At 45.0% G+C, this 27376-nt stretch overlaps 1 protein-coding gene across 1 annotated transcript; it reads right to left on the minus strand.

Annotated features, from left to right (window-relative positions):
* Positions 1 to 1755: 1755 nt before the first annotated feature.
* On the minus strand, positions 1756 to 25753 carry VPS25 (vacuolar protein sorting 25 homolog). Its single transcript, XM_073572304.1, has 6 exons — positions 25541 to 25753; positions 22545 to 22690; positions 16935 to 16988; positions 15302 to 15390; positions 11273 to 11348; positions 1756 to 2330 (listed from the first exon to the last, which is right to left on the minus strand). Exons 1-6 carry the CDS (start codon positions 25585 to 25587, stop codon positions 2218 to 2220), a joined length of 525 nt encoding a protein of 174 aa, XP_073428405.1. The 5' UTR covers positions 25588 to 25753; the 3' UTR covers positions 1756 to 2217.
* Between the last annotated feature and the right edge of the window lie 1623 nt (positions 25754 to 27376).

Genomic DNA, 27376 nt, shown 5'->3' on the forward strand with positions numbered 1-27376 from the left:
CGCACTCAGGAGTAATTGCACAACAAATTGTATGGAGCAATTTCTCCTGTTACCCTTAGAAAATACAGAATTTGGAGCTAAAAAATGACTTCTGGGAAAAATGGGATTTTTTTTTTTTCTTTCAAGGCTTAACGTTATGAACTTCTTCTGTGAAGCACCTGTGGGTTCAAGGTGCTCAATACACATCTAGACAAGTTCCTAAAGGGGTCTAGTTTACACAATGGTGTCACTTGTTGGTGGTTTCCACTGTTTAGGCACATCGGGGGCTCTCCTAATACCACATGGCATCTGCTAATTACGCCAACAAATTTTTACATTCAAAATGTGAAATGTTGCTCCTTCCCTTCCGTGTGCCCAAACAGTAGATTTCCCCCATATATGGGGTATTGGCATTCTCAGGAGAAATTGCATAATAAATTGTATGGTCCATTTTTTACTAGTACCCTTGCAAAAGTTTAAAAAAAAAAAAAATTTAAGTCCAAAGGAAAATTTTTGTGAAAGTAAAAGGTTTATTTTTTCCTGCTACAATCCAAACATTCATGTGAAGCACCTGAAGGGTTAATAAGCGTCATAACTATGAGTACTTTGAGGGGTGCAGTTTTTAGAATGGTGTCACTTGTGTATTTTCTGTCATATAGGCCCCTCAAAAATTACTTCAAATGTGAGGTGGTCCCTAAAAAAAAACGGTTTTGCAAATTGTTGTAAAAATGAGAAATCACTGGTCAACTTTTAAACCCTTACAAATTCCTAACAAAAAAATAAGGTTTCAAAAATGGTGCTGATGTAAAGCAGACATGTGGGAAATGTTGTTTAACTATTTTGTGCAATATATCACTGATTTAAGGGCATAATAATTAAAAGTTTGAAAATTGCAAAATTGTCGCCAAATTTTCATTATTTTTTTTTTTTTCCACAAATGTAATTTGTATCAAAGAAATTTAACCACTATCATGAAGTACAATATGTCACAAGAAAAACACAGTCTCAGAATCTGTGGGATCCAGTGAAGTGTTCCAGAGTTATGACCTCAAAGTAACAGTGATCAGAATTGTAAAAATTGGCCTGGTCAGGTAGGTGAAAACAGGCTTTGGGGCGAAGGGATTGTCCATGATTAGAAAAACATGGCTCCTTTCTTTCATAAACAGTATCACTTCTGACCATGGGGTGTGCCTTGTATTGTACCTCAATGGAACTGAACTGCAATACTACATGCAATCCATCATCAAGGGTGGCTTTTTTTTTTTTATCCCAGACAACAGTTTTAACAGACAAGACAGGGACCACCATACTGTCTGTGAGGCTGTGGTCACACTTGCGAGAAACTCGCACCTCAATACCTGGCACTGCCGCCGGTATTTGGGACCAGAGTGTGCGGCTGCATGTATTTCTATGCAGCTGAGCTCTCTGGTCCGAGTGTCGGCGGCAGTGCCGGGTATTGAGATACGAGACTCGTGCGAGTTTCTTGCAAGTGTGACCCCCGGCCTAATAAAAATAGAGAATGCAAGATCGGGAGCTCTCAATAAAGAGGCACTTACCCATCAAAGTAATGGCACATGGCCAAGAAATACCATCACTTTTTGATCATTGAGGGAGTCCCGCATCATGAGAATAAAGGGCCTGCATTACCAATAGTGTCTCAAGCAATTAGCCATCTAGTTTATGCCCTTTTAATTTACAGATGTCTGGGGCAAATTTAAAAAAACAAACTCTTCATTTCAAAATCTTAGCATTGGTAAGGAAGGAATATCAGACAGATGTGTGGACCCTGTTTATTATGTACATACAGATTTATTAAGCGAGTACTTGCAAAAAGGTCTACGAACGCAAGAGATCAACCGTCAAACATCATATCTCCAACATGGTTCAAGGGCAAAGGTAAATCTGTGAGAAAAACCAAAATAAGTAGGTGCTGATATTTTGGCAAATATTTATAATCAATATCACCTTGAAGCTTCTGGCATCTCAAACATCAGCCGTAAATTGCATTCCCAAGGGAGTGTTACTTGATCACGCTATATATACAGACGCTGAATGCGGAGTAAAAATAGGACATCATCTGTCAGCAGAAAAATCTAGGGAATACCACTGTTACAAGGTAGTGACTGGCTCTTTGTAATATACATAAAAGTCCAGCAGACGGCAGGAGATCTCAATATGCTCCTGTATAAAATAGTTCTAGGTCTGTTCAAAAGTCAAACAGGACTGTGATAATAATCATTAAAAGAATTTCACACCCTTGCTGTCGTTTAGTGTTATGATCTCCGCTTTCTGTTCCAGCTGTAGGGCTTCCAATGATCTGAGGAGCATGGCTTCATCCAACCCGTGGAAATCTAAACAGAAAACATATTAGGACTATTATCACTAGCGAGCAGAAGCTTCATGGCAGAGGTCTTCCCCTGAGCGCAAGTATCTTCCTACTGTCTTACTTGCTTCTATACAAACACAACAGTCATAATTGGAACTGACATTTTTCCATTTCTAGTGCAGCTGCACTTTTATATTGAAAGAGGTTGTCTCATCACAAACAGGATTTGCTGTAAATGTCTTACAAATGCAGGACCCTCTTCTAGGAACCACACCTATCTCCAGAGTAAGGATCCCACTGCTATAGTGGACACAATAACTGGAGAGAAATGCGTATGAGTAGCTCTCATTCAATGCTATGGAAGTTTTGAATGAGGTCATCTCTCCTGTCACAGTGGCACCAATCAATCCTGAATCTACACTACCCAACATAAAACATGTAATGGGTCTTAGCAGGAAAAGATCGCACTGCCTTTGGCGGATGTCATGACAAGTGGCCCCATATCGGTAGGTAATTCCCCTTTGAAAAACTTGGTTAGGCCACATGCACACATCCAGTATTTGGTGAGTTTTTTTACCCCAGTATTTGGAAGCCAAAACCAGGAGTGGGTGAAAAATGCAAGTTTTGCAAATGTTTCTATTATGTTTTTCCTCTGACCGTTCCACTCCTGGTTTTGGTTTAAAATACTGAGGGGGGGGAATAAATCACCAAATACTGGATGTGTGCATGTGGCCTTAAATGTAAAAGCCACAGAAATTTTATGACCTCTTAAGTATTCATATAAAAGAGAAAGAAAAGCAACCTATAATAGCCAAACCATAAAAAAAGATTGTCCAAGTTAAATAAAAAAAAAAAATCCTCTAGAAGTGTTTCTCAACTCCAGTCGCTCCAGAAGCAGTTAAAGGATTATTCCAAAAACAATAAGTTATCTCCTATCCATTGGATAGGGGATAACTTACTAATCACTGCTGGTCAATCTCACGTTCAAGGCTCGAGAAATTTAAATTACGAAAATACTTTATAGGGCACCTGTCAGCAGGATTGTGCACAGTAACCTACAGACAGTGTTAGGTCGGCGCCGTTAAACTGATTAAAATGACATCTTGGTTGATGAAATCCGTCTTGTGGTTTAATCTTAATTTTCAGTTTTGAGTTAATTTGCTCCGGGGCATCTTCATGTGATTCTCTGCTTACATATTCATCTGTATGGTTTATGACAGGTCACTGAACCCTCAGTGACCTGCCCCCTACTTTACATACTGCATAGGTTTAAAAAAAAAAAAAAAAAAAAAAAAAAAAAAAAAAATCACATTCAGCAGGCAGATGCCGTAGCATGGTTGCATGTCCATATAATGATTTGATGATGTAAATTTATTTAAAAAAAAAAAAAAAAGTCTCCAAGATATTGTGTTCTAGGGCAGCACGGTGGCTCAGTGGTCAGCGCTGGAGTCCTGGGTTCAAATCCCACCAAGGACAACATCTGCAAGGAGTTTGTATGTTCTCCCCGTGTTTGCGTGGGTTTCCTCCCACATTCCAAAGACATACTGATAGGGAATTTAGATTGTGAGCCCCATCGGGGACAGTGATGATAATGTGTGCAAACTGTAAAGCGCTGCGGAATATGTTAGCGCTATATAAAGATGATTTTTATTATTATTGTATACTGGCATCACATTCTTTGTTTCCTTGATCCCCGAGTCTTGAGATTAATTGCGGTTTTCAGGAGACTAGAATGGGACGTCATCAGATAAGTAGATTACGTTTCTTAACGCCATTAAATTTACATAAAGGAGTTTTTTTTATTAATCTTGGACAACCCATTTCAACAATATTTAGAGTGGGAGAAAAAATACAAAGCACTGATGATTCTTCCCCTGGAGAATAAGGATATTTCCGCTAGACCTGCTGACAACAGCACAATCTCCTGACAATTACGTAAGGTCTATCGTTAGCAACTTGTCCGCGCATTAAAGCTTTTACACCAGGGCCTATACCATTACTAATACACAGGTTATAATAAATAAGGGGCTTTTATTATGGGCGCCAAAGTAGACTTAAAGAGGACATTTCATGACTTTGCTTTACACTGCCTATATGCTGAGTGTCGCTAAAGTGATGACTTTATTTTTAAAGACCTCTATGTTAGGGCAGTTTCACACGTCAGTGTCTCTGGTACGTGTAGTGACAGTTTTCTCACGTACCGGAGACAATGACACACGTAGACACATTCGAATGAATGTGTCTATGCAGATGTCAGCGTGTTTTCACGGACCGTGTGTCCGTGTGCAAAACACGCTGACATGTCCGTTTTTGTGTAACAGCACGGATCACACGGACCCATACAAGTCAATGGGTCCGTAAACACGTACCGCACACGGATGCTATCCGTGTGCGTTTTAAAAGGTCAAAGGGTTAACATTGAAAATAATTTTTCAAAAAGGAGATTTTTGTGTACTCACCGTAAAATCTCTTTCTCTTAGCCTTTAATTGGGGGACACAGAACCGTGGGTGTTATGCTGCTGTCCACTAGGAGCCGACACTATGCATAATCTGAAAAAGATTAACTTTGGCTCCTCCTCTGCAGTATACACCCCTGGACGGCGTCAGCCTTCTCCAGTTTTGTGCAAAAGCATTAGGAGGAATATACCAGAAACATAACCATGCCTGTAAAAAAAAAGGCTACTATAAACAGGCTCAAACAACAATATGAGAACCCAACCGTAACAACGGCCCGCAAGGGCTACAGGGTGGGAGCTGTGTCCCCCAATTAAAGGCTAAGAGAAAGAGATTTTACGGTGAGTACACAAAAATCTCCTTTACTCTGTCGCCTTATTGGGGGACACAGAACCGTGGGACGTCCTAAAGCAGTCCCTGGGTGGGAAGCAGTGGACGAATATTGTGCTGACAGTCCCCTAGACTTGGAGTACTGCCGCCTGCATGACCCGTCTACCCAGGCTCGCATCCGCTGAGGACTGGGTATGCACTCTGTAGTGTTTTGTAAATGTGTGCAGGTTAGTCCAAGTGGCTGCCTTACACACTTGATGTGCTGAGGCTTGATGCCGAATGGCCCAAGAGGCCCCTACCGCCCGCGTAGAGTGTGCCGTGATACCGTCCGGAAGAGGAGAATTGTTGAGGTGGCAAGCCTCTTGAATGGTGGACTTGATCCACCTAGCAAGGGTGGCTTTGGAAGCCGGTAGGCCCTTGCGAACGCCTTCTGGAAGAAGGAAAAGTGAATCAGACTTCCGGAAAGGAGCAGTCCTAGACACGTAAACGCGCAATGCCCTGACAAGGTCAAGCGTATGCAGAGCCTTCTCTACCCTATGAACGGGAGCCGGGCAAAGAGACGGTAGTGATATTTCCTCATGGAGGTGGAAGCTGGACCCGACCTTCGGAAGGAAGGATGGTACTGTACGGAGAACCACCTTGTCCTGATGAAAAACCAGGAAGGGTTGTCTGCAGGAAAGAGCTGAAAGTACAGACACCCTGCGTAGCGAGGTGATTGCCACCAGGAAAAACCACTTTCTGCGATAGAAAGCGGAGTGAGACCACCCTAAGGGGTTCAAAAGGAGGTGACTGTAGTGCTGTCAAGACCAGGTTGAGGTCCCACGTCTCCAACGGACGTTTGTAGGGGGGAACCAATCGGGAAACCCCTTGGAGAAAAGTCTACACTTGCGGCTTGTTAGCAATACGCCTCTGAAAGAGCACTGAAAGCGCTGAGACCTGGCTCTTCAGCGAGCCCAGGGATAGCCCGGCGTCCAGGCCTGACTGAAGGAACCCGAGGGCCTTTAGAAGAAAATAGGGAAGTGGAATCTGCCCACGAGAGTCGCAGAAAAGTGAAGAAAAACCTTCCAGGTACGATAGTAAATCCTGGCTGAAGTTGGCTTTCGAGCCCTGATCATGGTTTTAACAACGTCCGGTGAAAAGCCTGCTTGGGTCAAAACCCAGGTCTCAATGGCCACTCCGTCAAATTGAGAGCCCCTGAGTTCTGGTGGAAGAACGGGCCTTGTGACAGGAGGTCGGGACGTGTGGGGAGACGCCAGGGAGCGTCTGCTGTGAGTTGCACGACGTCGGCGTACCATGTACGCCTGGGCCAGTCTGGAGCGATCAGAATGGTGGGAACACCCTCTTGTTTGATCTTCCTCAGGACTCTGGAGATCAGGGGGAGCTGTGGAAAAATGTACAGAAGCTGGAACTGGGTCCAGTCCTGAACCAGGGCATCTGCTCCGAGCGATCGCGAATCGCGCGTCCTGGCCATGAAATTGGGAACCTTGGCATTGAGATGGGATGCCATCAGATCCACGTCCGGGGTCCCCCAACGATGACAGATCTGACCGAACACTTCGGGATGGAGAGACCATTCCCCCGAGTCCATTCCTTGTCGGCTGAGATAGTCGGCTTCCCAGTTGTCCACGCCCGGAATGTGGACCGCGGAGAGTACCGACCTTGCATCCTCCGCCCACTGTAGGATACGCGTTACTTCGGTCATCGCCTGGATGCTGCGGGTGCCGCCTTGATGGTTCACGTATGCCACTGCCGTGGCATTGTCCGACTGTACTCTGATATGAAAGTCTGCCAGCAAGTGATGGAAGGCTTGCAACGCCAGGAAGATGGCCCGAATTTCCAGGATGTTGATGGGCATGGTCGATTCCCTTGGTGACCACCTGCCTTGCGCTCTGTGATGTAGGTGCACCGCGCCCCAACCCATAAGGCTTGCGTCGGTGGTCAAAACCTTCCATTGACCGGAAAGGATTTTCCCCTTGCAAGCGAGGTTGGCTTGAGCCACCAGTGCAGGGACCTCCTGGTGTTTGCTGATAACCGGAACTCCCTGTCGAGGGAGAACGGATTCCTGCCCCAGGACTAGAGGATGGCCAGTTGAAGGGGTCTGAGGTGAAACTGGGCAAATGGTACCGCCTCCATTGCTGCTGCCATCCTGCCAAGTACTCTCATGGTATACCGGAGAGATCTGGGGGACTTGCGGAGGAGTGTGTGAACTCCCAGACGGAGAGCCAGTGCCTTGTCCCTGGGGAGGATCACCAGACCCTTGGAGGTGTCGAATAGCATCCCCAGGAAGGTCAGAGACTGACTCGGGGTAGTCGAGGACTTCTGTAAATTGACTAACCATCCCAGGCGCGTCAGAGTGTCGATCGTGATCGAGACGTTGACCTCGCAGTCCTTGAGGGTGGAGGCCTTGATGAGAAGGTCGTCCAGGTATGGAACGACTACTATGCCTCTGGAGTGCAGAACATCCATGGTAGCTGCCATGACCTTTGTAAATGTTCTGGGGGCCGTGGCCAGACCGAACGGGAGGGCCACAAACTGATAATGGTCTTGGTTGATTGCGAATCTGAGAAACCTCTGATGGGCGGGAGCAATTGGTATATGCAGGTATGCGTCCTGTATGTCTATGGAGGCAAGATATTCTCCTTTTTCCATAGACGCAACGATTGACCGGAGGGATTCCATGCGGAAGTGACGAACTCGAACGTACTTGTTGAGTTGCTTGAGGTCTACTATGGGTCGGACGCTGCCTCCTTTCTTGGGCACCACGAACAGGTTGGAGTAGAACCCTCGGAAGCGCTCTTCTGCTGGGACTGGCACTATGACTCCTGCTCGCAGGAGGGAAGAAACCGCTTGACGGAAGGCCTGAGCTTTGAGCGGGGATTTTGGAGGGACAGATGGAAAAAACCTGTGCGGTGGGCTGGTAGTAAACTCGATTTTGTATCCTGAAGACACTATTTCCTTGACCCACTTGTCTTCTGTAATAGGCAGCCAGACCTGCTGAAAGAGTAGCAGTCGTCCGCCAACAAGTGGGGTGTCTTCGAGAGGGCATGAGTCAGGACGAGGGAAAAGTCTGAGGTTTTCCTCCTTTAGGTTTTGCCTGGCTTGCCTTTGATTGCCAGTTCCTGTCCGGCCTCTGTGCCGCCGTGTGTTGTCCCTGCGGGGGGAACGATTACGGTTTTGTGCTGGGCGTGAGACGGACCAGCCCGAAGAATTCCGAAAGGATCGGAAACGAGATTGATTACGCATTTTAAACGTGCGTATTGGTCTTAGTTGAGGGAGGGAAGTACTTTTGCCCCCGGTAGCATTGGATATCATTGTATCCAGCTTTTCACCGAAAAGACGGCCACTGAAGTACGGGAGATTTGTTAGGGACTTTTTTGAGGCCGCATGCGCTTTCCATTCTCTTAGCTAGAGAATACGCCGGATTGTAATGGCGTTTGATGCTATTCCCGCTATTCCTCTTGCAGAGTCCAACGCTGCAAGGACCATGTAATCTGCCACCACTGCAATTTGCACCGCCTGGTCCGCCATCTGAGGATTTGAAGCTTGAAGGCCCTTTTGCAATAGAGCAGCCCAAGCCATGATGGCCTTGGCTGCCCAGACTAAAGCAAATGCGGGAGCCAAAGAGGCACCTGCCGCTTCAAAGATTGAACGAGCCATGCGTTCGACTTGTCTGTCTGCAGTGTCCTTGAGGGTTGATCTGTCCGGCAGCGAGAGAAGCGTTTGTGCTGCCAGCCCAGAGACTGGAGGGTCCACTTCAGGCGGATCTGTCCAATCCTTGGTGTCTTTCTGTGGAAAGGGGTATTTTGCTTCCAAATACTTGCGATTGGCGAATTTTTTCTCAGACTGCGAAAAATGCTTAGAAAGGATTTTTTGGAATTCCGGGTGATTAGGGAAGACCTTCGATGGTTTCTGAACACTTTCAAAGGAAATGTTGTGTTCTGGTGCTTCCGGGGTTGGATCTGAAATGTCCAGCACCCGAATGATGGAAGAGACGATATCCTCAACTATCGCAGTATTGCTAGGGGGACTAGGGAGCAAAGCGTTCTCTGTTTCGTTATCTGAATTGGAGTCACATATGCCCTCTGAGTCCTGCGCATCGCTAAGGAGCTCCCTAGCGGGCGAACTAGAGTGGAGGTTTCCCGTAGTCTGAGATCATTGTGGAGATCCGCATTGTCCTTCTCTATCAGGGGACGGCCTCGGTGACCTGAGGCCACTGTGTCTTTCCCTGGAGGGGGAAGACCTATTGCTATGTGAGGACACAGCTGAACGCGACCTGTGGGTCCGCTTACGCCTCGAACTGTCGGAAGCGCCCTGATCATGAGACCGGAGGTACCTTTGCTGGGTAACGTTCATAGCCTAGACATGACCCTGCAGTAATGTGGAGGTCAGGTTATCTATAGACTGTCATAGACTGCGACATCTGAGTTGCCCATTCCAGCGCAGTAGCGGTCGCAGAAGCGTTGGTAGGGACTTTTTGGGGTTCTGCTCCGTTTTTTTTTTGGGTACAGTCCCGGCAGTGCGGATACGTGCTGCCGCTGGGGAGAGTGGCCTTGCAGGCTGTGCAGACTGCATAAAAGCAGTCTTGCCTGGTTCTTTTCTTTGAGCCCGACATAGTACCTAGGCTGATTAATAGAGACCCTACAGGGGTATCTACGCAGAGGAAAAAGGAGTAGGAGAGCGCTATAGGTTATAGGAATTCACAGCTGAGTACCAAGGACCCAGCTGTGATCTTACCCCACCGGTGCTCCCCTTAGGTCCAGCGCTGATAAGCCCCATGTCCTGTGCCCCCCGGAGACTCTGTGCTGCCTTCCTCCAGGTGCAGCAAGATGGCCACCGGATTCTGAGGTGGAGAGGGAAGGGGGCGGAGAGCTGGAAAAGGGCGCGCTGGGCCATGTAAAAGCGCGCCCTTCCTGCCTCGATCCGCCCCTTCTATGACACTGCAGTGTCATTTTCGTCATCCGGGGGGGCGTGCCAGGGGCGGGCCGGGGAAAAGGCGGCGGCTTCGGCTAGGCCGAAGCCGCGGTCTAAATTAGAGGCCTGATGCCCAGGAGGGCTCCAGAGCGGCGCGGTAGTCCGGGAGGGGGTCGGATTTGCACCGGACCCCCCCAGAATGGGCGACTGGCTAGCGGTGGGGGCAGCAGTGCTAGCGGTTCCTGTGTGGGGGGTCCCTGGAGCGCCATGGAGCCACTGCTGCTGCAGAGGCAGGGGCGCAGAAAGCCCTGTCTCTGCTGTGCCACGTCTGCCTGCACCCTCCCCCGGCCCCAGCAGGATCCCACAGCTGGGCTGAGGTCCCTGGTGCAGAATGCTGTCTGTACTCCGACCCTACCTGCGGCGTCTCAACCTAATGCCCCCTGCGGGGGATTAGGGAGGGTGCGTCTGTCACCGTCAGGGGGTCTTCATCCTTGCCTCAACCTCAACCCTGACCCTGAAGGGGGTTGGGGAAGGAGGGGGGGGTCTCAACTTCGGACCAGTACCCGAGGGACTGGGGAAGGAGCGACATGGGGGACCGCCATCTCTACTTCAACTGGGCACCCCTAAAAAGGGGGCCAAGGAAGGAGCCATGCCGGGAGTCTCGCTGGAGACCCACTTTTCTTCATCTGTTCCGACGAAAGGAAAAAAAGAAAAAAAAAGGTGTGCCTCCTTGCGACACTAAGCAAAAACTGGAGAAGGCTGACGCCGTCCAGGGGTGTATACTGCAGAGGAGGAGCCAAAGTTAATCTTTTTCAGATTATGCATAGTGTCGCCTCCTAGTGGACAGCAGCATAACACCCACGGTTCTGTGTCCCCCAATAAGGCGACAGAGTAAACACGGACAGCATACGGATGGTACACACGGACATATGGATAGCACACGGATGGCATACGTATGTACACGGATAGCTCCGGTACCGGTTTTTCTGGTACCGGAATTATCTGGACGTAGGAAAATGCCCTTACAGAGATATGAGCTATAAAGTTTATTTGTAAATGTTCCCTTCAACCACATAGTCGCTAACAAATTCTTCTCAGAGGGCGTGTTCCATTTCCCCTTCTAACACCGGGCAATCATACGCAGGAAGCATTACAGAGGAGGAACAATACAGAATACGCCCACAGAGAAGGTCAAAATAAAGATTGTGTTTCTCAGGTTACAAAGAAGGCATTACGTGAAATGTGGAACAAGTCTATGAAATATTTCCTTACCTTCTCCTTCCGTATCATCTCCACTAATTAACTCATAAAGCGTGAACACAGAATTGGTCATCCCGTTCTTGGAAACCTTGTAAGGAACAAAGATTATGTGATGGATTTAGGACAGAGTGTAGCATGCATGTTTAGAATTAACCCTAAATACAGGAATCCTGTTATTTTACAGAGGTAATCTTTGCATTTTATTTTGGCAACATTGCATCTTCTTGCCTGCTCCTGTACGGTTTCAGAAATCTCCTTCATGACTCAAAAAATCCATCTAATGCAACAATAGACATTGAAGGGAGAGATCTAGTTGGCTTCAGCATTCCATCCACTCAAGTAGCAATGGGATCGAAAATGTGCATGTATAGAAAGCAGCAGAGGGAAAGAAAACTACTACATATCCAGAAATTTATCGTTATGAAGCTAACCTGTCAGAACTCCCCTATAAAATTAGCAAATTTATTGGGTATGCATTAAAACATTGACTCTGTATATAAAAGAAAAAAAAAGTTATTAAAAAAAAACACACCACGTGACTATTGTGTATTATTGTGGGTACTGATGTGATATAATATTGTGATAATGCTGAACAATACTAACCAGGGAGCTATTGTACCCTAAATCTGTGCCTAAAGAAACTGATACTGCCTAGCTGTAGAGGTTAGCACCCCAATAAGTTGCAAATAATGTGCTGAAAACAGGGAAAAAAAAAAGTTCATATTTTAAGAACTGTTTATCATTTTTTACTGTACATACAGTCATATGTTAAAGTTTGGGCACCCCTATTAATGTTAACCTTTTTTCTTTATAACAATTTTGGTTTTTGCAACAGCTATTTCAGTTTCATATATCTAATAACTGATGGACTCAGTTATATTTCTGGATTCAAATGAGGTTTATTGTACTAACAGAAAACGTGCAATCTGCACTTAAACAAAATTTGACCGGTGCAAAAGTATGGGCACCTCAACATAAAAGTGACATTAATATTTCGTAGATCCTCCTTTTGCAAAAATAACAGCCTCTAGTCGCTTCCTGTAGCTATTAATGAGTTCCTGGATGAAGGTATTTGTGACCATTCCTGTTTACAAAACAATTCCAGTTCAGTTAAGTTTGACGGTCGCCGAGCATGGACAGCCCGCTTCAAATCATTCCACAGATGTTCAATAATATTCAGGTCTGGGATGGCCATTCCAGAACATTGTAGTTGCTCCTCTGCATGAATGCCTGAGTAGATTTGGAGCGGTGTTTTGGATCATTGTCTTACTGAAATATCCATCCCCTGCGTAACTTCAACTTCGTCACTGATTCTTGCACATTGTTGTCAAGAATCTGCTGATACTGAGTTGAATCCATGCGAACCTCAACTTTAACAAGATTCCCGTTGCCGGCATTGGCCACACAGCCCCAAAGCATGATGGAACCTCCACCAAATTTTACTGTGGGTAGCAAGTGTTTTTCTTGGAATGCTGTGTTTTTTAGCCTCCATGCATAACGCCTTTTGTATGACTAAACAACTCAATCTTTGTTTCATCAGTCCACAGGACCTTCTTCCAAAATGTAACTGGCTTGTCCAAATGTGCTTTTGCATACCTCAGGCGACTCTGTTTGTGGCGTGCTTGCAGAAACTGCTTCTTTCGCATCACTCTCCCATACAGCTTCTCCTTGTGCAAAGTGCGCTGTATTGTTGACCGATGGACAGTGACACCATCTGCAGCAAGATGATGCTGCAGGTCTTTGGAGGTGGTCTGTGGATTGTCCTTGACTGTTCTCACCATTCTTCTTCTCTGCCTTTCTGATATTTTTCTTGGCCTGCCACTTCTGGGCTTAACAAGAACTGTACCTGTGTTCTTCCATTTCCTTACTATGTTCCTCACAGTGGAAACTGACATGTTAAATCTCTGAGACAACTTTTTGTATCCTTCCCCTGAAAAGCTATGTTGAATAATCTTTGTTTTCAGATCATTTGAGAGTTGTTTTGAGGAGCCCATGATGCCACTCTTCATAGGAGAATCAAATAGGAGAACTACTTGCAAGTGGCCACCTTAAATACCTTTTCTCATGATTTGATACACCTGGCTATGAAGTTCAAAGCTCAATGAGGTTACAAAACCAATTTAGTGCTTCAGGAAGTCAGTAAAAAAGGGTGTTCAAATCAAGAAAATAAGGGTGCCCATACTTTTGCACCGGTCAAATTTTGTTAAAATACAGATAGCACATTTTCTGTTAGTACAATAAACCTCATTTGAATCCAGAAATATAACTGAGTCCATCAGTTATTAGATATATGAAACTGAAATAGCTGTGGCAAAAACCAAAATTGTTATAAAGAAAAAAGGTTAACATTATAGGGGTGCCCAAACTTTAACATATGACTGTAAGTGTCCTTAGGAAACTTGAAGCTGTGACCGACCAATCACCTGTGCTATACATACCAGTGCATTAGTACTGCTATGTATAGCAGAAATGACACTCTCCAATGACAGGAGTAATACTGACAGTAGTACTCCTATGAGTATCAATGACGGAAGGCTGTCATGGCAACCCATCGGCGCCCCTTGATCACATGACAGGGGTACCGATGGGCGGGGTTACTAACTCGCATCCGTGTGGTGTGTATTAAATCCCGCTGTCAGAGACTGATGAAAAAGTACCCTTTCCACCAGAGAGGACCAAGTGTGTGAACATAAAATATATGGATTTTATTAACTAGATGGTGGCCCGATTCTAACGCATCAGGTATTCTAGATTAATTAAATTTATTTTTTTAAATCTCACCTTCCGACTGCCCCCGATCTCCTCTCCACGCTCCCGGCATCTTCCGGTCCAAGTAATGCTTAGCGCGAAGGACCAGAGATGACGTCACGCTCGCGAGAGCGCAACGGCATCAGCGGTCTTTCGGGTAAAGCATTACTGGGGCCGCGAGATGCCGGGAGCGTGGAGAGGAGAACGGGGGTCGTCAGAAGGTGAGAACAACAATATTTTTTATTTTAATTCTATTTTTTACAGTTTTATGGTACCCAGGGCATGGGTACCATCCGCACATTGATGTTCGCTCTAAATAACTCCACACACAACCATTAATGTCTAAACTGCTGGCAGTGAGTACACCCCCAACTGAAAATGGTCACATTCTGCCCAATTAGCCCCTTTTTCTCTCCCATTTGTCACGTGACTCAGTGTTACAAGGTTTCATGTGTGTTAACCCCATCATGACCGAAGCTTTTTTCAGTTTTGCGTTTTTGTTTTTCGCTTCCCTTCTTTACAGAACCATTACTTTATTTTCCCGCCAATATGGCCATGTGAGGGCTTATTTTTTGCGCGACGAGTTGTACTTTTGAAAGACATCATTGATTTTAGCATGTCATGTACTTGAAAACGGGAAAAAATTCCAAGTGCGGTGAAATTGCAAAAAAAAGTGCAATCCCACAGTTGTTTTTTTGTTTGGCTTTTTTGCTAGGTTCACTAAATGCTAAAACTGACCTGACATTATGATTCTCCAGGTGATAACGAGTTTATACACATCAAATATGTCTAGGTTCTTTATCTAAGTTGTGAAATTTTTTTACCAAAATTTGTTAAAAAAAAAAAAAAAAAAAAAAAAAAAAAAACATTTGCGCCATTTTCTGATACCGTCTCTATTTTTCGTGATCTCGGGTTGGGCAAGGGCTTATTTTTTGCACGCCAGGCTGACGTTTTTAATGCTACCACGATTGTCCAGATACGTTCTTTTGATTGCCCATTATTGCATTTTAATGCAATGTCACAGCGAACAAAAAAAAAAAAACTAGTCAATTGCGGGCACATGTCAGATGTTCAAAAGAGCTGACATGTCCCGGCTTTGATACGGGCTCATCGCCAGACCCACATCAAAGCGGGGTGGGGGGGTACTGCCATCGGGCGTACTATCCCGTTCGACAGCAGTAAGGGGTTAAATCTGGTGTTACTGCTCTCTTACTAGTCATTGGAAGTTCATCATGGCACCTCATGGTAAAGAACTGGGGGGGTAGAAATACAAATTGTGCTGAATCTACTTACCCATTGGTAGATTACTTTTCCCCATTCATCTGGTCTTCTCCACATTATTAGGAATCTGGTTTTGTTTTTATCCAACCACTCCAAGTTACCTACAATGTATTAAACAGTAAGTCTGCAGAGTATATAAACTGCAAGACAGCTGAACAAACAATATGTCCTTTAAAAGGTCAATAATTGAAGAATACAAATTCTCTCCATATCATAGACATCAGGGGGTGGTGATGAAAGCATTGAGTAACATCAGCGTTGCCCCCTCTTGACAATTTGAGGGTGGTGCTAGAAGCTGTGGGGGGCGGGACTGGTGTCACTCACTGCTTCTATGTCCAGCCCCTGAAGAGACATCTTGTTTCACAGTTAAAAGTTGGAAAAAGTGGAGACTAAAGCAGAATGCTGATGCTGCATTCCCCTTTCCCACAGCATCTATCACCAGGGATCAAGAACATCTTCAGAGTGCGACGATGCAAGAAACTGTAGTAAATAACCCTGATGACGTTGTTCTCCAGGAGTGGCGATAAAAGCTGCAGGGAAGTGAGTGCAGCCCCAGCCTCCTGTGAAGTCTTGTTTGAGACGCCTCTCAACCGAAACGTCACAGGAAAAGCATTTAAAAAAAAACAAAAAACCCCACACATTTAGGAATTGGCTGTATAGGGAGAAGTATAGTATATTCTATAATAAAGCTTAATACAAAAGTGGTTAAGGTGTAAAGATAGAATGAATGTTAGGTACCAGACTATCCCAACCTGTAATATTACACCCCAGTTATAACTCAAGTTCTACCTGAATTAAAGAGACAAAATTAATAAGGTTAAAGTCCCATGATGAGTTTTTGATGCAGTGACGCTGCGTTTTTTTTTTTTTTTACACAGCGAAGTGGATGGGATGTATAGAAATCTCATGCCGGCTGTTCTTTTTTTTTTAAATTTTTTAAACGCAGTGTAAACTGACTTGCGGTGCGTGTTTAAAATCGGCCACAGGTCAATTCCTCTTGCTAGTACAGTGAATTTGATGTGCTTATTAAAATTCATGAAATCCACACATGGCTGTATCAAATCCACGCATGGCTGCATCACATGGCTGAATCAGGTAGACACCACAGCTAGGAGCAATGTGCTACTACATCTCATGAGACCTCATTTAGACATTGATTCTTTTTTAAGGTTTGAGAAAAAAACGATTTATCAGTTTCTCCTGTATGTGTAGGAAAGCCCCCAAAAGGTTATCCACCTTCTCCTAACAGTCAGGGGAAAAATGGACAGCAATCAGATGACATCTGAGTGCTCTCTGATTTTTTTTTTTTTTTTCCACAGATTTTTTTTTTGTTTTTTTTTTATCCGTGAAAAAAAAAAAAAAAAAAAGCTCCTGCACAACAAAACCTGACATCTGAAGGAGCCCCAAGAAGCACTATAGGATAGAGTTACACAGACTCTACAGGAGCAAACTGGCAGGACTTTTATTTTTCATAAACACTATTTAGCAAGTTGCCTAATTTAGCATTTCATAAGAAAATAAGCAATAAATAGTCTTTAAAAAAGATATACCAGTGTCTCCTAAAAGAAAATGTTCAGAGAAATATGGAGCATCTCCTTGTTGTGATATATTTTTTTTTTATCATAAAAAGGTACAATAAACACACCTTTTTTCCTGAGTTCTTCTAAGACAACCTGCACTGACTCCAAGGACAGCTTTCCTGGATAATGTCAAGGGCAATTAAGTGCTTTATTTCAGATTCAGTTTTGCAGGTGTTGTGAGAAGACATGCTACACTGTGTATATAATAGCAATGTTGCTTTGTTCAGTTTAAGAAATAACAAAAATGTAAAACTACAGGTCCCCCTCCACCTGCATCAGTACGTTTAAGGCCTCGTTCACACGTTCAGTATTTTACCTCAGTATTTGTAAGCAAAACCAGGAGTGGGAGATAAGTACAGAAGTGGTGACGGGTTTCTATTATACAGTGCTGTGCAAATTAATTGGGACAAAGCATTTTTTTTTTTAAGTAAAATTGTAAGTTGGTTACCAGTCAGTGATTCAAACCAGTTTTAACTGCATTGAACAGGCACTCACACCACAAGCACTCACACGTGTTCAAAGCAGGTAAAACTGGTCTGAATCACTGACTGGTAACCAACTTGCAATTTTACTTAAAAAAAATGCTTTGTCCCAATTAATTTGCACAGTACTGTACGTTTCCTCTGATTGTTCCACTCCTGGCTTTGGCTTACAAACACATTTTCAGAGACCCGTAGGAATTTCAATTTTTTTATGATCTGGGTGAGGACTTATTTTATGGGTGCCTAGCTGACATTTGTATTGATACAATTTTGGTGTAGATCTGATCTTTTAATCACTCGTTATTGCATTTTAATGCATTGTTGCGACAAAAAGCCCAATTCTGGGGTTTTGATTTTTTTTTCTCATAACGTCACTAACCAATTGGATTATATCTTTTTATATATATTGATTGGGCGATTTTGAATGCGGCAATAAATACAGGTGCTTCTCACAAAATTAGAATGTCAAAAAGTTAATTTATTTCAGTTCTTCAATTCAAAAAGTGAAACTCATTATAGAGTCATTACAAGCAGAGTGATCTATTTCACGTGTTTGTTTCTGTTAATGTTGATGATTATGGCTTACAGCCAATGAAAACCCAAAAGTCATTATCTCAGTATATTAGAATACTTGGTCGGGACTCCTTTTGCATCAATTACTGCATTAATGTAGCTGGCATGGAGGCAATCAGCCTTGGCACTGCTGAGGTGTTATGGAAGCCCAGGTTGCTTTGATAGCAGCCTTCAGCTCGTCTGCATTGTTGGGTCTGGAGTCTCATCTTCCTCTTGACAATATCCCATAGATTCTCTATGGGGTTAAGGTCAGGCGAGTTTGCTGGCCAATCAAGCACAGTGATACTGTTGCTTTAAAACCTGGTATTGGTATTTTTGGCACTGTGGACACCTGCCAAGTACTGCTGGAGAATGATATTTCCATCTCCAAAAAGCTTGTCGGCAGAGGGAAGCATGAAGTGCTCTAATATTTCCTGGTAGATGGCTGCACTGACTTTGATCTTGATAAAACACAGTGGACCTACACCAGCAGATGACATGGCTCCACAAACCATCACTGATTGTGGAAACTTCAAACTAGACGTCAAGCAGCTTGGATCGTGGCCTCTCCACTCTCCCTCCAGACTCTGAAATCTTGATTTCCAAATGAAATGGAAAATTTTCTTTCAATGTTCTTTTTATTGAAAAGATTTAAATGTAACAAACAGTGTTGATAAAGAAATCGTATCATTAGTATGAACAGTAATAAGAACTTCCGATACAATTCACGAGGGCAAATTTGCGTACAAAACTCAATCACTGCTAACAAGAGAGTTACGGTAATTTTCACCATTTGTCAGAGAAAATGAGAAAAATAGACCAAAGGGAAACAGAGGAAAAAAAAAAAAAAAGAGGGAAGGGAGGAAGAAGAAGAGAGAGGGGTGGGGGTGGGGGAGCAAGGGTAGGAATAGCACCTTGGGACATGTGCTTAGTGAGGAGTTTTTACTGTATTTTCCGGCGTTTAAGACAACCCCCCAACTTTTCCATCTAAAATAGAACATTTTCTTAAAAGTCGGGGTCTTCTTATATGCCATGTGTCATCTTATATGCTGGGTGCGGGGGAATGGTCCTGATGACAAAGGGAGGGTGTACGTGGAGTTATCATCCCTTTTACCTCAATGGTGGCAGCGGTGCTGTCTGCGGGTCTCTGCTGGGGATCGGCGGCTACTCCATCTGCACTGTGGCGGCTCTGTGCTGGGGATCGGTGGCTCCTCTTTGTCCGGCGTGGGGGCGCTGTGCTGGGGGGCGGCTGCGGAGGCTCTCTGTCCAGCGTCGGGGCTCCTCCGGCATTTCCCCATAGCCCAGAGGCCCAGGCAGTTCCATTGTTGCGATGCAGTGGCCTCCCTGAAAATGGCCGCCGGAGCCCGTATATGCTCAGATTCAGATCTCGTCTCCCGAGATCTGAATCTGAGCATGTGTGGGCTCCGGCGGTCATTTTCCCGGAGGCCACCACATCGCAGCAATGGAGCTGCCTGGGCCTCCGGGGAAATGCCGGAGGAGCCCTGACGCTGGACAGACAGCCTCCGCAGCCGCCCCCCAGCACACCGCCCCCACGCTGGACAAAGAGGAGCCGCTGCCGCCGACCCCCAGCACAGAGCCGCCACACTGCTGAAGGAGCCGCCGCACCGCTGCCACCAATGAGGTAAAAGGGGGATGATAACACCACTTACACCCTCCCTTGTTCATCGGGACCACTCCCCCATATGCACCCGGCGTATAAGACGACACCCGGCGTATAAGACGACACCCGGCGTATAAGACGACACCCGACTTTTAAGCAGATTTTCAGGGGTTAAAAAGTCGTCTTATACGCCGGAAAATATGGTACATAGTTGCAGAGTAGTAGGATGGATGAGATCTAAATTTAGTCCAGCGTTTTCAAATGCTATTAAAATTAATGGAACAATGATTTACTCTTGCTGCTAATTCTTGTATGTGAAAAATTTGTTCAATTTTAAAGTAGAGCTGTTGAGTAGTGGGTAGTGTTGAGGAATTCCAGTTAATAGGTATCAAGGAATTTCCAGCTGCTAGGATATATTGGAAAAGTTTAGAAGCATCATTATCGTTCTGCCATAGTGGAAGGTTTAAAAAAATATTTTCTGGTTTCAAGACGACACGTTTGCCCAGCACCTCATTTATGATTGTGGATACCTCTTCCCAAAGTCGCCGAAGAATCTGGCAGGACCACCAGATGTGGCTATAGCTGCCATCTACCTCTCCACATCTCCAACAGTTTGCCGCCGTAGAATGATGCCATTTATGAGTCTGCTCGGGTGCAATACCATCTAGTGACAATTTTGAATGAAATTTCCTGAATTCGTACACAGTGGGAGGGACCATGGGAATTCCTATAGATGTGTTTAATTTGCATTTCAGAGAAGGAGGTATCTATGTCTTTTTCCCACTGAGATAGATATGCCCGTTTTAGAGGTACGTCTATGTTAAGTAGAGAATGATAGATTCTTGAAAGATTTTTAGTGGGTGCTTTTGTTTTGGGGCATAAGACTTCATAGGGGGTTAAGGATCTGTCAAGGTCAATCGAACGGTGTCGTTGACATATGAGATAGGAAAGTATTCTATGCTGTAAGAATGTAAGGCCAGATAACCCAGGTAACTCACGCATTTGGAAAATTTACTTTCATCTGAAAACAACACGTAACACTTTGGACCACTGAGCAACAGTCCAGTTCTTTTTCTCCTTGGCCCAGGTAAGACGCTTCTGGCGTTGTCTATTGGTCATAAGTGGCTTGACACAAGGAATGCGACACTTGTAGCCCATGTCCTAGATACGTCTGAGTGTGGTGACTCTTGAAGCAATGACTCCAGCAGCAGTCCACTCCTAGTGAATCTCCCCCAATTTTTGAATGGACTATTCTTAACAATCCTTTCAAGGCTGCAGTTATCCCGGTTGCTTGTGCACCTTTTTCTACCACACTTTTTCCTTCCACTAAACTTTCCATTAATATGCTTGGATATAGCTCTTTGTGAACAGCCAGCTTCTTTAGCAATGACCTTTTGTGGCTTACCTGCCTTGTGGAGTGTGTCAATTACTGCCTTCTGGACATTTGTCAAGTCAGCAGTCTTCTCCATGATTGTGGAGCCTAATGAAACAGACTAAAGGTACGGTCACACTTAGCGATGTACCAGCGATCCCGACCAGCGATATGACGCGGTCAGGATCGCTGGTGCATCGCTAAGTGGTCGCTAGTGAGCTGCCACACAGGCAGATCTCACCAGCGACATCGCTGGGGATGGGGGTCGCTACTTACCTGTTACACTAGGCGATCCTGCGTCCTCCCGCCCGGCTCCACAGGAAGCGCCGCAGGAAGCTGACGACGAGAAACAGTCCTGGACGTTCTCGCGTGATCAGCGATAACCAGCGGGGGAGCGGGTCGTAGGTAAGTATCAGACACAGCGATGTCGCTAGCAATATCGCTATAACGTCACAAGTTATAGCGATTTTGCTAGCGATATCGCTTAGTGTGACAGTACCTTAAGGGACCTTTTTAAACGCTTAGGAAGCCTTTTGCAGGTGTTTTTTTTGTTAATTATTATAATTTACTGAGATTATGACTTTTGGGTTTTCATTGGCTGTAAACAATAATCAAAATTAAATAAATAAGCACTTTAAATAGATCAATAATGATGATATATAATATGAGTTTCTGTATTGAATTGAAAAATTCACTTTTTGATGATATTCTAATATTGTGAGAAGCACCTTTGTTTTTTACTTAATTCTTATTTCGAATGGGCAAATGGGGGGGGGGGGGAAATTGGTTGAACGTTAATTTTTTTTTACTTTTAAAAACTTTTTTTATCTGCTTCAATAGCTGTGATCATCCAATCGCCTGTGCTACACAATGCAGGGCTTCAGCCCACTTGCTATGAGCGCCAACCGTTGCACAGTGCCTATATAGCTATCCGGCAATGACAACCCAGAAGTCTGCTGCAGACCCGAGGTTGTCATTGTCAGTCCAGCCCATTTTGGACCCAAGGTCATGTGACATGGGTGCCAATGGGCAAAATTAGTGACGCGATTCCTGCGCGATCGTGTTAAATGCCACTGTCAGAGTTTGACAGCGGCATTTAACATGTTAACAGCTGCTGGGGGATAGCGATTCCACTCAGGGCTGTTAGGGGCACATGTCAACTGATGAAAGCAGTACATATTTATCTAAGGGAGGCACTTAATCAGCCATCAAGTACGGGTAAAGATGTGGGCTCGGCGTATGAGCACGCATCAAAGGCAGGGACACTGCCGATGACGCCAATATACGTCATCAGTTGTGAAGGTGTTATATAACAATGTTGTTTATTGCTTAATATCTTGAAAGCTCATCATAAACTAAACCTCAAATTTTTAAAGGTGACCTTTTCCTCAAATTTTTCATGTTGAACTTGACACAAGTGAGTGTTATCAGGCAGTTTTCTCTGGGGGTGTGTACTTTTTCTTGTATAACGCTGACCAATCAAACAGGCACCAAACTAACAGGAAAAAAAAGAGCACTCACCCTCAATAGCTTACAGCAGATTTCTCAGTGAGCGAGATGCATGATGAAAGACCGGCTGATCTCCTGGTCTAACCTCCTGCATGATTAAAAAGATATACCATAGATTCCCGTCTGTCAAAAAGGATACTTTGTATTTTCTTGTTGTTGAATAAGGGGCTCTCCTGTATTTCCATTACATTCATAGTGTATAACTTATTATGTCGACAGTAAGACAAAACTAGTGAACTCCAAGCCGATAGCTGCTTCTGTCGGGTATCGACATTAGGCTGTAACCTGCAAAAAATTAAAGTATAGAAAAGAATTGAGAGCCATCATTTCCCATTGAGACATATGCTGTTAAAAAGGACCTCATTACTCACCTGACATGTCTTTTCTTAAAAAGAATTATCCAAGACTATTTTTTTTTTCGCTATAAGCCAAACACTAAACTAGTTAGCAACTACTTGCTTGTTCTATCTGGTGCTGATTCGGAGCAGTCACTGACTGCTCTTGCCTGCGATTCAGCTGTTCCATGCCACAAGAAACTAAACCTTCCTTCTGGGCTGCTCCGCTGACTGACAGGCTACTCCCTGCGTTTAGGCTACTTTCACACTTGCGTTTTTTGCGCTGCGCACCGTTTTTTTGCGGTTTTGAGTATTTTTTTAAAATGCTCAAAACGTCAGCGCTCCCATAGACTATAATGGGTGTTTGTGTGAAAAAAAGCATTGCGTGCGCATGCGTTTTTTTGGGACAAGTCGGAAGCACAAAAAATGCAACAAGATGCATTTTGTGTGGCCGAGCGCACACTACAAAAAAACGCATGCGCATACAACGCATGTCTATGTGCACCCATGTAAAGTATAGGAAAAAAAAACTCATGCGGTTTTTTGCACAAAAAAAACGCAAGTGTGAAACCATCCTAAGGCATCGGGGAGCTGGCTGTCAATCAACATGACATCGACAGTCACACCCCATCAACACAGCAGAGCGGAAGAGAAGTTTCATCGAGTTGTGTCTCTACATACTGCCTAATAAAGTGTTCAAAATTTTAGAATGAATATAATAACATTCCCCTTGTCAATTAGTTTTAAACACTGAGGGTATGTTTACACTTGCCGGATTACATCCGGATTAGCTGCGGGCTGTATGCTGCATACAGCCGCAGCGGCCAGATGTTACAGCATAGAGGAGGGGATATTAAATCCCGTCTCCACTATGCGTCCAAATACGCGGGTGATACACCCACGTAATCGGACATGCGGCACGTCTTTTTAGAACGCAGCATGTCTGTTTACCTTGTGGAGACGCTCAGTCTCTGCAAGGTAAATAGCCTACTCTATGTATACGATGCGGCGATTCCAGATGTGTTCAATGAGCACATCCAGAATCACTGCGCATACAACAGGGTTTCCGCTCCATCCAAAGTGCAAGGAATGCTCATAGTGGAAACTCACCCTTAGATGTTAATATACTTGCACATTTCCAGAAAAAATGACTGAGAAACCGCACAACACCACAACAACAAAAAAAGACGATGCGGTATAATTTAACCTGTATGAGAAAGGACAGGTCCTTCTCAAATTCTAAAAAATTAGGAACTTAGGAAAATGTGACACACACCTATTTGTACTTACCTAAAGGGACTACCCAACAATAGATGCTTAACATCTAACCACAGCCCCTTGCAATGGCCATAACAATGAGATCTAAACCTAAAGGTGATGAGCGAGTAAACTCGTAGCTCAGGTTTTCCCGGGCATGCTCGGAGTATTTAGGCGTGCTCGGAGATTTAGTGTTTATTGACACAGCTGCATGATTTGCGGCTACTAGACAGCCTGAATACATGTAGGAATTCCTAACAAACAGGCAATCCCCACATGTATTCAGGCTGACCAGCAGCCGCGTCAACAAACATCTCCGCGCACGCTAAAAATACTCGGAGATCACCCGAGCGACGAGTATACTCGCTCATCACTAGTCCTTATCTCTAGAATCGTACAATGGATTTAAAGAAGAAACAAAAAAAAAGCAAGCAGAATACTGAGTGAAGCACCAGGAATAAAATAAAAAACAAAAACTGGAGACTTCTGTCAAGGTGACAGGTCCCCTATACAAGTAATCTGTCATGTCAGATAACACTATTAAGACTGCAGATCTGGAGCTAAACTGCAGGATAGTTGTGTTATGTAGGTGCCCGGCCGCAGCATGGTAAATCGAACACCCGGGAGAAGACATAGGCGTGCCTGGAGTGGCGGCTGCAAGCACATTCCAGTTCTGTGACTGACAGCCGGCTCTGCGTCAGTGGAATAGTCGCATTATAATACAGCGCAGGGATATAAGGGCAGCATGGTTGTTCAGTGGTTAGCGCTGCAGTCTTGCAGCGCTGGGGTCCTGGGTTCGAATCCCACCAAGGACAACATCTGCAAGGAGTTTGTATGTTCTCCCCGTGTTTGCGTGGGTTTCCTCCAGGCACTCCGGTTTCCTCCCACACTCCAAAGACATACTGATAGGGAATTTAGATTGTGAGCCCCATCGGGGACAGTGATGAAAATGTGTGTGCAAACTGTAAAGCGCTACGGAATATGTTAGCGCTATATAAAGATTATTATTATTATATAAGAGGTCCCATATATTGTGCGTATGAGTGGGAATAACTGATTAGTATCTCAGGTACTCCGCTAAGGGCGGCTGAGAGCGGACAGCTGTGCATGGATTTGCCAGCTTCATATATTTCTAGGACTCTGTCACACTGGGGGGACCGGCTGGCAATTCTGTGCACCGCTGTCCGCTTTATCCAGGCCTCTGATTCTCTAATTGGGGTAAGGGGAGTCCCGACCAGCTGATTACTAATTGGCATAAGCCCCTCACAGAGTGAAGCTATGGGCACGTCATACCCCACTAGTCCCCATACAGCTGGCCATAGGAAGTAGTAAGAACAGATTCTGAAGAAGTGGAGCCTGTCCTGCATGGCACAGTGACAGAGAACAAGTGCACCCAGCAGTGATGGAGTTAAGCCAGACTCCACTTCCTTGTTTCTACCGGAACTATTTAGAGAAGCACCTCTACGGCACTAGGTGCTCTCCCCTAAGTGTTCCCCTGTTTTCATGCAGTGCTTTCACCCACGATAAAACGAGAGTCTCTCACGTGTAGAACGGAGGAAAGTTGTATTGCCAGGGCCACTCGAAACCCATTTCTGCGGCGCCACCGAAAAGCTCTTCCGGGCAGAGACAAGAAGCAGCAGACTAGATGGTTCCTGGTTCCGACATACTTCACGCCCCGGCGCTGCGAGCTAATTGGCGCAGAGTGTCTGAGGGGGCGGAGCTGCCGAGGGAAGGCGGGAAAGTCTTGTTGCCTGGGTAGCACTAGCAGTGCTGAGTGAGCGGTGCTCAGGACGGTGTGAGGTGAGGCGGTGGGTGACTGAGCGCTACCGCACGGAGCCATGGCGGTGTTTTATGTGCGTCCATAGTGGGAAATAGCAGGGCAGGGAATGACACGTCTCATTATAAATAGCTCACAGTCTGCTTTTCTAATCTTAAGGCTACGTGCACACATTGAGCAACGTTTCTGCATCTCTTGATGATTGAAGGCAATGGTTAAAAAACGCAGGGTAAAAAACGCATGGAGAATTGACATGCTGCAGTTTGTCACAAATCCGCAGGAAAAAAAACCCACATCATATCTGCACCTTGTGCACACAGCCTTACCCCTTGACAACCTTGCAGTTTTCTGTTTTTCTCCTCCCCTTCTTCCCAGAGCTATAACTTTTTTATTTTTCCCTTAATATGGCCGTGTGAGGGATTTTTTTTTGCGGGACGAGTTGTACTTTTGAACGACACTATTGATTTTATCATGCATTGTACTGGAAAACGGGAAAAAAATTCCAAGTGCGGTGAAATTGCAAAAAAAAAGTGCAATTCCAAATGCTAAAACTGTCTTTAAAAGGGAGGGTGGTATGAATGTTTTTTTTTTTCTAATATTGTTCCTTTAGGACACTTGAAGCTGCAATCATCTGATCTCTTGTGCCACACATAGTAGGGCTCCAGCCCTGCTGTGTGTAGCAGAAATCATCAACGTGGCCATCATTCATAGGACGTCTGCAATGGAAGCATGAGGGTCTTCTGCAGAACCCTGGTTGTCATGCCAACCCATCGGCACTTTGTGATCATGTGACAGGTTTGGGAAGTGCTTCTGGCGTGATCGTGTTAAATACTTCTGTCAGAGATCGACAGCGGCATTTAACATGTTAACAGCTGAGGGTGGACCGTGATACCACCTGCAGCTGCGGCTCTTAGGGGCACATTACAGCTGATCAAATCAGCTGTCGCATTCTGGAAAGGTTGCGGCTCATCGCTGGAGCCCGCATCAAATGGCACAACGTGGCCTAAGACATGCCTATACACACCAACAGGTCAACATCATAAGAAACCCCTATACATGAGGACATACAAACGCTGTGCAGAGGTTTCTGGCCAGGCCCAGAGTGCTGCTAACCAGTGTTGAACGAAAAGTTTTGCAGGACCCTGATATATCGGCCAGGTTGGTAGTCTGTGGCCACGGGACCGGAGTCCTGCGAATCTCCTGCTATTTGGTGTATTTTTTATTGTTGGGTCCCAGTGACATCATGCAGACTGCAGCACAGTGACGGCGCAGGGCCTACTCCTCCCTAATGGTGCAGGTTGGCAATGCTGGACCAGTGGCCGCTGGCTACAACTTGTTCAGCTCCTATGAAACTCTTTTCTCAACTCTACCACTTGTCATTGACCCACCATGGCTTTAAGGGATTTTTTCCCTGTGAATTTATTTTTTGAAATCCTACATACTCAAAAATAATGTATACTTACAGATCTCCTCTTCCAGGGCAGCTTAATGTCTCCTCACTTACAGTATGTTTCCACCACGGTCAGGATTAGCTCAGTATTTGCTCAGGATTTGACGCAGATGAAATCTGCACCTGAGGTCACTGGCATGTCACCTGCGTTT

The sequence above is a fragment of the Dendrobates tinctorius genome, unplaced genomic scaffold, assembly GCF_039654945.1.
Source record: "Dendrobates tinctorius isolate UK_male_01 unplaced genomic scaffold, ASM3965494v1 ptg000032l, whole genome shotgun sequence".
In the NCBI taxonomy this organism is placed as follows: Eukaryota; Metazoa; Chordata; class Amphibia; order Anura; family Dendrobatidae; genus Dendrobates; species Dendrobates tinctorius.